The sequence below is a fragment of the Lampris incognitus genome, chromosome 17 (genome assembly GCF_029633865.1).
Source record: "Lampris incognitus isolate fLamInc1 chromosome 17, fLamInc1.hap2, whole genome shotgun sequence".
Lineage (NCBI taxonomy): Eukaryota > Metazoa > Chordata > Actinopteri > Lampriformes > Lampridae > Lampris > Lampris incognitus.
The window spans coordinates 28,037,286-28,048,288 of NC_079227.1; the positions used below are offsets into that span (position 1 = coordinate 28,037,286).

At 46.9% G+C, this 11,003-nt stretch overlaps 1 protein-coding gene across 1 annotated transcript; it reads left to right on the forward strand.

Moving 5' to 3' along the window:
- Positions 1-6,975: 6,975 nt before the first annotated feature.
- Positions 6,976-9,528, forward strand: LOC130127713 (zinc finger protein 503-like). Its single transcript, XM_056297431.1, has 2 exons — positions 6,976-7,662; positions 7,986-9,528. The coding sequence occupies exons 1-2, from the start codon at positions 7,408-7,410 to the stop codon at positions 9,426-9,428; spliced, it is 1,698 nt and encodes a 565-aa protein (XP_056153406.1). The 5' UTR covers positions 6,976-7,407; the 3' UTR covers positions 9,429-9,528.
- The last annotated feature ends 1,475 nt before the right edge of the window (positions 9,529-11,003 follow it).

Consider the following 11,003-nt stretch of genomic DNA (forward strand, 5'->3'; position numbering starts at 1 on the left):
TGTCCTGGTCGCTGCACTAGCGCCTCCTCTGGTCAGTCGGGGCGCTTGTTAAGGGGGGAGGGGGAACTGAGGGGGAACTGGGGGGGAACAGCATGATCCTCCCATGCACTATGTCCCCCTGGTGAAACTCCTCACTGTCAGGTGAAAAGAAGCAGCTGGCGACTCCACATGTATCAGAGGAGGCATGTGGTAGTCTGCAGCCTTCCCCAGATCAGCAGAGGGGGTGGAGCAGCGGCTTGGAAGAGTGGGGCAACTGGCTGGATACAATTGGGGAGAAAGGGGGAGGGGATGATTAAAGTTGTTTATGTGTAACTTTCAACAGTACGACAGAGAATTAGTCATCAAAGTCAATGAATTAGTCAGTCAAGTCAGTGTTCAATAAAAAAAACATTTTGATCTTTATTGCTTTGAATTTGGAGCTGCAGACCTTATTATTAAGTGTTATGCATTGGGAGGTCTAAAGCTCCAGACAATTTCCAACGTGAAATAAATCTCATCTCTGAGAGAGAATATTAACTTTTTCGAAACGATGACAAATTGCTTTAGCTATACATAGAGTAAGGGCAAATGTCTGAATGATTTCAACTGAAACGTTACCAAATCAAAACAAACCCCCACCCCCCTCTCTCTCTCCAAAGATAAGAAGTCTTATCAATAACATTTTAACAGTCTGTCTCCAAGTCGGAGTGCAGAAGATTCAACTTGCCTGGAGACAATGACAAGCTCCTCTCTGTCTGTTGTCACTTCCCATTTCCAGGCAGACCGCTATCTCCTACTGGCTTCTGCCAATAATAGCTCATCAAAACAACACAACACTCCTTGGCACCAAAATAAAGGCAGCAGTCCACGTCTGTGCCACTCAGTTGTCAATTAAGTGTCCTCTTCACACTGACACCGGTGACTTAAAAGAAACAGTCAAGAACATGATGAATTTGAGCTGACAGATGAGTAGGCTACACGCTGCACTGCGGTACCATAATGTGCCTCAGATAGGGATAACAACTGACACCACTGGCAGGTCTTACAAAGTTTGATTTCATTTGTCACCCCAGTCAGGCCTCCTCTGCTTTTTCTCCTCCATCTCTTTCATTCCACTCCTCTCTCTCTCCCTCACTATCTCACTCCCCATCTCTCTCTACCTCGTCAATCATTGTAGCAATAACTCATTCTTATAGCCCAGAGACAGATGCTGCTATGGTCTATATGTTCATATGCAATGGAATTAAAAGCAGATCTCTGCTTTGCAAGAGACATCAGACTGCACAGCGTTTATGAGAAATCATTTTTGTTTGAATCGTACATAATCGATTCACAGCAGCTGACAATACTACTGCTTCAAGAGGCTTTATGCATGCTGCACTTCTCTGAAAACCATTGCATTTTTGCAACATGTAAAAATACAGACAAACACAGGCTTCAGAAGCCAAATAAAACTCAGAACTAACCATCAAACAAGGTATTTGATCGCTGAGAAGACAAATACAGCAGCAAGTGTCCAAGCCTGTCTTCATAAATACTTTGCATGCTTGTCTCTGGCCGACTACATGACGCTAATTCCTGACTGAAGTGCTCCTCCTGTATATCCCTAATCCTGACTGCGAAATGTGACAGGATCATTCTTTAGGCCCGCTTTAGTGTGAATAATCTGCCCATCACAGACATTCATCCAAACCTGCACAGTACTTCCAAAGTCACGACATGCTACCTGCACATTTTCACCATGGCTTAGGTTCCATAAATTAAATCTAGACAAGTAAATATAAGGGATTAGCATCGTGGCTCTGCACACGTTTACATGGGGAGTGTTTATTTTGCACCGGTTTCTAAAACATGTTTGTTCAAAACCAGGTGCATTGTGCATGGTGTCTTTATACTCGTTTAACACACAATAGCTACACAAACTGTCTTTGTACTCAATTCAACATGCTGAAGTCGCATAAATGGTAATTAAGTTAGATGCAGCTAAAGGTAATCGAAAGCTCCTCCAGACAGAGGATCAACTCCAAGTCATGTGCAATGGTTGGATGTCCGATGAGGAACTGATTACACTCCCCTTATATTCCTTAAGGCTATTAGAGGAGGTGATAGGTCTTAAAGACGTCTCCTGAAGTTTCCACAAAGTTCTGAGGCCAGAAATATGGCAGCTGTCACATTAAATTGCGGAATCTGCGCTTGCCATTGGTTCCAGTGCTAATACGGAGGGTAGGTGAAGTTAACACCACCCTACAGCATGACTATGGCGTGCCAAGATCCTCACCAACCTGGTGGCAAGTGGACGACAGTATAATCTCCGTAGGCTTTGCTTTTCACTCCCGACCAGATTTAAGTAATTGAGGAGACAAAGTGAAAAAGACCGTACGCCAAGACGATCTTGGCTGCACCTCAACTTCTCCCAACTCTCAGTCGCGCTGCGCCCCTGTTGTCTGACTTCCGGTGTGGTAGCGTTGAGTATTTCACGTCAGCTTCAAGTTGAGCTTTTAGCAAATGATGTCAGCACGACGGTATTTGTCAGAGAGGCGGGGGGGGGGGGATCATCTAGGATGCAGCAAGGGGGAATGGGTCTGACTTCTAAGTATCCGAGATGTCCTGTCTTAAACGCATAATACCTGTAACATTTCCTGACATATTCTCCCAACCTCTCTCTCTCTGTGACAGCTTCTGCAGGTCTTTTGCCTTTCCGGATGCAGGAGAAAGCAATCTGGTTGCTTGTCATTTTTGGCTGAAAGGCAACTCTCAGCTCAGAGTCTAATTTCCTATACTAAAAGACAGTTCACATGCAAGGCGCATTACTATGTTATCAAGACTGCTGGAGCAATTTCAAAGTGTCAGTCAGTCACAGAAATATCAGGGAGATTTCACGCCTACGCCGAGGCTCTCGTGAAACGATGGCCAGAACAATCTGTGTCTTATTCACTCAGGAACGCTGACTTGTCAGTATTCTCCATGTGTAATAACTTGTAATGGGATGATGCTGATGATGATTTAAATGCGGACATACAGTACGATCAGCCAATGGCTTATCTCAATATCTCATAACAAATGAGTCATACCAAAATGTAATAGCCATACTTAAGTAGATATCAGAGAATATAAGACAGGGTTTAGAAGGAAGCAGAGGTTGTGATGTACTTACTATTACGCCTGAGAATGAACCGCAGCGTACACTTAAATGCAAATTTGAAACAAAAATGGCGGCAAGGTGTTATCCAACCTTGGGGGGGGGGGTCATCATCCCAGGTCGTCCTCTATGTGGAGTTTACATGTTCTCCCCGTGTCTGTGGTGGGTTTTCTCCGGGTGCTCCGGTTTCCCCCACCATCAAATAGGACATGCATGTTAGGGCCCAGACACACCAAACCGACATCAGAGAACTTGCGGCGACGAAGGCCGGCTGTTGTCGCCTGCGTCTAGCCCAAAAAGTAGCACTTGAACACACCGCAAAGACTAGAGCCAACGGCTAAGTGTACGTTCTGCACCTGCGTGAGAGGAAATAACTCTCCGTGCCAGCAGGTGGCAGTAGTCTGTATTTGTCATTCAAAAATTGAAACCGGAAGACCCGGGATATTTACCGTGCAATAACACACAATTACGAACAGTTTCTAAAGAGCTCAATGGCCAAAAATAAAATCTTACCTGATATAACAAGTTTATTTTCGATCTCACGTCGGGGTTCTGTTTTCACCACTCGGTTGGCATAACGTTTTTCTGTAATGTCGTACAGAGCTGGCCTCTCCTGAATCATGCTGATCAGCTGGGCATCAGTTTCTTCAGTCCAGATTGCCATGTCGTTGTGAAAATACTAGCTTCTTGAAATGTTCAGGTGAAATTGAAGACAAAAAAAATGAGAAGCGTCGTCTGTGTGTGGCCTCTTGACTTTGACGTTTACTTGCTTTCGTAAGTTCCGTTTCTCTTCCCGTGCAGTGATTCGCTAAGCTGAACAGCCAATCAGAGTGATCTCTCTCTCACCGACGGCCTCCTTCGCCGATTCGGCCGAAAAGCTGCCGAAAGGGTCCGACTGGTGCCAACCAGACCCCTCACCGACGACGGCCGGACATCGGCCTGGTGTGTCACGGCCTTTATAGGGTTAATACTCCTGACCGCGCCCCTGAGCGAGGCGGGCATGGCAAGACGAACTGGAGTTGGTCCCCGGGTGCTGCACGGCGGCTGCCCACTGCTCCTAGCTACACAGCTAGGATGGGTTAAATACAGAGAAGAATTCCCCCATGGGGATCAATAAAGTATCTAAAAAAAAAGTAATTGGAGCATCGATATGAAAATGCAGCACCTCGTACGATTATGCAATTCTGGCCCCACAGACACCAGTTAGCTAAGGCTGTTAATTCTCTGATAGACGCACCACTCGGGGTGACACAGTGGGGCCGTGCTTAACCATTATTAATGTGACAGGCCTCAGTGCAAGGCAAATCAATTAAACAGAAGCAATCACCAGAGTCAGGGTAGCCCCCTTTTAAGGCTGTTTTCATGTGACAAGGAGGTCCTTGAGTCAGGCCTCAGTGCCGAGACCTGACAGGTCAAGAATGAGGTATGAAACAATAGCATCTTCTAACCATCATCTCCCCTTTTTACATGTCAGATCAAGTCTGCCCGTCTCCCGGCTGACGTGGCGTGCCTCGTGCTGGATTTTCCAGCCTTGTCTGAAGGTTTTGCCTTTTTTTCTAGTATATTCCACTATAGCCGAACAAAACAATCCCAAAATTATCGATCAGGTCATTCTGGGAAGCCTAGGGGACCCCTATTTCTTTGTTGTTGTTGTTATTGGATAGTTTGTATGATGAACCCTTCATCATGCTCGCTTATTGCTGATGGTTTGCATTGTGATAGCAGGCTGGTTAGACTAGTCATCCTCAGTCTGACTACATGTCTCAATCCTGCAAGTGTCTAGAAAGATAAAGAGATTTTAAAATGATATTTTCAGTCTGTTGGAAGTCCTGTCTTCTGTATCAGTAACGCAGCTGTCATATAAAAGAATAAAACAAAACAAAAGTGACAAAAGCCATTCAAAACCTAATGCCAAATTAAATTTTCATGTAAATCACATATTCATAGAACTGAATACAGCTGAGCATACAGTAATGCAACATTGCTGTATGCATGCATTATTTTCTAACTTGTGCTAATTAAAACATTAGGAGCCCACCGATCTCAAATGAAGATTAACAATTAGACTGTAAACCTGGATTACATTCTGCACCACTAAATGTCTGCAGGGTCATGTACAATACATGAATGTGGGCGTGATTATAGCAGGTCCTGCCATTGGTGGATTTGATCAAAATCATCTCTCATTTTCAATCGCATTAATTGCCAAGGTGTTTCACGCCGACGAAGGAGCCAAGGGTCTGCGCCCTGCTCTACCAAATGACATTTTCTCACACCTCCACCTCACTTTAGCCACGCGGTCTCCGAGTTGGGGCACATCGTAATGAATTCAAGGAACACTTTCACATGAAACTTGACGGGTGTCATCAAAATATGCCTCACTCAAAAACCCAGTACAGGAAATATATTCTCAAAATAATCCCAGTGTACACAATGTACGTTCATACCTGCAGACGTTATGCATATATATTGTTGTCCCTGATCACGGTCAGTGAGATCTAGACATCATGGTGCAAAACAAGTCTGGAAAATTACAAATTGTAGGTGGGAATATGAAGAAAAACAAAAACAACAACAACAACAACAACAAGAGCAGGCTTGGAAAACAGAAAACGACACTGTAAACTAATCTGCCAGCAAGAGGAGCAACATGATGTAGATCATTACATTTACACGCTTGGAGGAGGTGGTTTCTAAACATTTTATTGTGAGAAAAACGGATAGGCCCTGTATAACTTTTCTACTTAAACGTCATAAATTATGGCCAAGGCGGGGAGGGGGGGTGGTAGATGTGAAGCCATTTAAAGATAATACCGAGTATTTGGTGTCTGGTGCAACGGGCCATCCATCACGTGCACAATAAAGGAGTTTTTGCCTGACGTTTGAAATTTATGGTGGCCCTTCTCTGGCCTAATAACTCACAGGCTGTGTCAGAGCCTGACAGGCGCTGCCGGAACCAGCAACCCCGTTATCAATCAAAAACACTTGCATGTGTTTAACTTTTGCCTGATCAGCAAGACATTTATAGGTTATTTAGTAATAAGATAAGTGGGCCTATTTGAGGCGGGATAGATGTGGGAACAATATGTGAATGGGTTTTTTTCCCTTCTCCTCTCCATGTCATTTTGGGGGCCCAAAAAAGATGTTATTTTTAATTTGAGTGTGACAGACGCCGGGTGCAAATGTGTTTTTAGGTTGTGTTTGCTGGCGGTGGAGTGGGTTTTAGTGGACGGTGCAAACAGGGGGTGCGCTGGTGAAATCTGACGTTTTGAGAGGGAGACGGGGGGGGGGGAGAAACATATCCAATGGCACGTTTTCCCTGGCTTTCCCTTACATGTTGTTGACCTGAGATCTGATTTTCAGGAAAACCCGCAAACAGCTGACAACTTGGCCCTGGCTGGCATGAATTGTAACGTTATAGACAACTGAAGCGATGAAGACCTGAAGAAGAAGATCAAATATATATATATATATATATATATATTCCCTCCAACCAAATACCGAATGGGCGGGATGCAAATCAATTTCGAGTTGACATAGCCGCCATTTATCTTGTGTTTGCCGGGTCAAAAGTATCACAAGCCATAGGCTGTTCATCACTTTGTCAAGGAGCGAAACTATCCACAGAGAGCGGCATCTTGATCCCTTTAGTTAGCTGAGTTGCTCAATGTAACACGCACTCATCACATCCTCCTCATAGCCGCCGCGGCGTAGACCGCCAGCGTCGCGCATGCGCAAAAAGCTTTAATTTATGCGAAGGCGCAATACGGGGGTGGGTTGAAATATTCGCCCGTCTGAGCGAAGGCTGTAACGTCACATTCCCTTGACCCTCCAATCACTCCAGGTCTCGTTTGATTGGAAGGCGGCAAAGACTTTAATCTGGGGACAGATTCGGATGCTCGGAGGGAGGAGACGTGCGTTTATTCCGCCACAGCCCACGTAGACGGAGGAAGCGCGCTCGGACCCACCGCCGCACCGACCGGGAGAGGAAACACACGCCGAGGATGAGGAGCCCGCCGTCGCTGCTGTGATATGTACGGATTTTGCTTGGACCTTGGTCGCCTCTCGTAAGGATTTAACAAAGCTTTTTTTTCTTCTTCTTCTTTTTTTTTCTTTTTCTTTTTTTTGTTTTTTGGGTGGCTTTGCTTTTGGCACGGCTTCATCGATGACACGTTGACTCTTTTTTGTTTCCCGTAACACACACACACACACACACACACACACACACAAACACACACACACACACACACGCACATGTATTTTTCGACCATTTCAATGAGAATTGGGTCATGATCACATCGCCCACGGTGTCTGTCCTTACAAGTAGCACCAATCCAGCCTGGGAGAGCAACACTTCGGGGGAGAAGGGCGCAGTGAAAACCCACGAGCTTTTTTTCCTTCACTCCGTTTCTCCGTCAGATCCTTTACGGCAAGCCAACCGTCTCCCCATAAAGATTTTGAAAATGCTCACGGCACGGGCAGGACACATTTTACACCCGGAGTACCTCCAGCCTTTACCGTCCACCCCTATCAGCCCCATTGAGGTAAGCTATCGGGACAGTTTTTGGCGAAAATATGTCCCGAAGTAACATCGGTGGGGTCGTGTGGGTGAAAGTGTGCATGTACTATTCCACGTTTGAAGTACACGGTGGTGGTGGGGGGGGGGTCGTCTTGTTTGTGTGCTTTCTCTTATCGCAGCCTGCGAGTAGTGTCCTCTCGGACAAGTTTATGCGCAATGCGTTAAAACCTCGTGCGTAACGCGCAAAGCTTTGTGACCATTCCCGGTTATTACTTGATGTGGGGTTCTGCACAGCGAGGAAGTGAAGTGCGCAGTGTGTCATATTAACGGTGTTGTCTTATTTTACAGCTGGATGCTAAGAAAAGTCCCTTGGCTCTTTTGGCTCAAACGTGCTCGCAGATTGGCAAGCCGGACCCGCCGTCTTCCTCCAAACTGTCGTCCGTCACCTCAAATGGATCTAGTGACAAGGAGACTAAATCCGGACCGCTGAAAATGAGCGACATCGGAGCAGAAGATAAATCCAGCTTCAAGCCTTACTCCAAATCGTCCGACAAGAAGGACTCGTCGAGCAGTCTGAGTGGAGATAAAACCAGTTTCCGGGTGCCTAGCGCCACCTGCCAGCCGTTCACTCCAAGGACAGGCAGCCCGAGCTCCTGCTCCTCCGTTTCTCCACTGCCGTCGGAGGGCAAAGCGGGAGACAAGGAGGACAAGAAGGAGCCCGATGGCAATAAAAACGGCGCGTCAGAGAACGGTGGTAGCCACAGGATAAGTGGGATTAACTCCGACGTAAACCAGCACCAGGAGAATACGTCTGGATCCAAGACTGTCACATCATCAGACTCGACATCCGTCACCTCCTCGTCCTCTGTTCTCGGGTCTGGACTGGTGGCGCCTGTTTCGCCGTACAAACCCGGCCACACGGTGTTCCCCTTACCGCCCGCCGGCATGACATACCCTGGAAGTTTAGCAGGCGCGTACGCGGGTTACCCCCAGCCCTTTCTTCCCCACGGGATGACCCTGGACCCCACCAAGTCGGGCAGCCAGCTTTTAAGCGCCCAGTTTGCTGCTGCTAGTTCCCTCGGATGCAGCAAGGCCGGGACGAGTCCCTTAGCAGGAGCGTCGCCTCCGTCTCTAATGTCGGCCAGCCTGTGCCGAGACCCCTACTGTCTGAGTTACCACTGCGCCAGCCATTTGTCCGGCGCGTCCAGCGCAAACTGCGCACATGACTCTGCCGCGGCCGCCGCGGCGGCTTCGGCGTTGAAATCCGGATATCCGCTCATGTACCCCGCGCACCCTTTACACAGCGTGCACTCCTCCGCCCCGTCTTTCACCGGGCACCCGTTGTACCCCTACGGCTTCATGCTGCCCAACGACCCCCTGCCGCACGTTTGCAACTGGGTGTCGGCGAACGGACCGTGCGACAAGCGCTTCTCCTCCTCCGAGGAGCTCCTCAGCCACCTGCGGACTCACACGGCCTTCGCGGGCTCCGACAAGCTGATGTCGGGATACCCCGGGTCGTCCTCGCTGGCCAACGCCGCCGCCGCCGCCGCCGCCATGGCCTGTCACATGCACATGCCACCCGGCGGCGCACCGGGTACCCCCGGCACACTGGCCCTCCGAAACCCGCACCACCCGCTCGGACTGAGCAGTCGCTATCACCCCTATTCAAAGAGCCCCCTGCCCACCCCGGGGGCGCCGGTGCCGGTGCCTGCAGCCACAGGTGCATATTATTCCCCATATGCCTTGTACGGACAGAGACTCACCACAGCATCAGCGTTAGGCTATCAGTAGAGACGAATATGAGGCATACATAACATTTATAAAGATTTAGACCCAACGAGTATATATATATATATATATATATATATATATATATATATATATATATATATATATATATATATATACTTGATGCAGGAAGGGATCCACGTGGGCTCGATGTATTTATTTGCGATAGCTCCAAGCGTGACTAAAATAAAAAATAATTCTAATGTAACTTTCAGCCTCAAGTGTGAATTTTTATTTTACATGTAAAAGTTAACCGGCTTTGTTTACGTTTCGGCCCATCAGCGATTAAGATGATATGTGATGAAGGCAACCAGCGAATATATTTATTTTATATATATATATATATATGTATATATATATATATATATATATTTTGATGTGCCGATTAGAGACCACGAGAATGTTGCGAGACGTGTTATTTTTCATATGCTCCGCGTGAGTCTTAAGGGAGGTGTCCACTAATACTGACAGCCCATTCCTCCTCCTCACGTCAGCTCTCTAACCTGCGGTGTCACGGGACGCTTTTGTGTTTGTATTTATTGCGGTGTTAGAAATAAATACGCAGGCTGAACATGTCGTCCACGACGCCGAGGGCCTCGGGTCGTGTTCGTTGGGTAAATGCAGCTCTCGTCGCGTTCCTCTCTTCGTTTTGACTTGTGCAGGCTTTTGGTTTTATACTGAACGGCCTGTGATTTTTTTTGTCTTTTTTTTTCTTACAAAAAACTTTTGAGTAAACGACAGGAAAATATGAAAAGGCCTGTTGTTGTTTTTGTTTTTTGTTCTTGTTGTAACTTTGGCCAGACGGATTTCCACACGTTTATTGAACTGTCACAAAAAGCCTCCAAGTGCATTGTTTTTTATTTAATAGTCGACCTTTTGTCGGTGGACGTGGTCCCTTCATCATAATAAGGGGTTTTCCTCGACAAAGGGTCCTGCAAGCTGTGTGGCAGTCCATCGTCAAGTCCCAGGAAACGTGTCATAGGGCGTGTGAGAGAGTCTGCGCGCGTGTGCCTGCGCGCGCGCGCGTCAGACTTATCTATTTAATCTCAAATGGCGACTTCCAACGCTCATTACGTTTGTATTACAAACAGCAGCGGTATCCTTAAAACTGATCAAAGACTGTTTAATTTTCCCCCAACGTGAGGTCGTGGATTATCAGCCAACTCATTAACAAAGACAAATAAGCAACTAATACAAACGGCGAGCGTGCCAAACGGTGATTTGCTATGACACCTGATGTGGGACATTTCCACAGCCTTTGTGATTGCTGTAATGAACCAAAAAAGCATGAAATAAAGCAAGGCCTAATAACTTAATCAGCCCCCTCCGACAAATCAACTAAATCAAACCCAACAGCGTCATTATCCATTCTCGGAGAATCACGCTATTCCCAAGCAATAAAATCACCATCGTTTATGGTCAGATGTCATATTCATCAACCCGGCGACTCCTTCTTGTAGATTAGTTCTCGACATAGCTCGGTGCTATGCTAATAAAGCCCCCAGCGCGCGGCTCGCCACTGCAACCAGTCAACCATGAAGCCATTTTGGATTATAGGCTATATGATGCCTCTTTGTT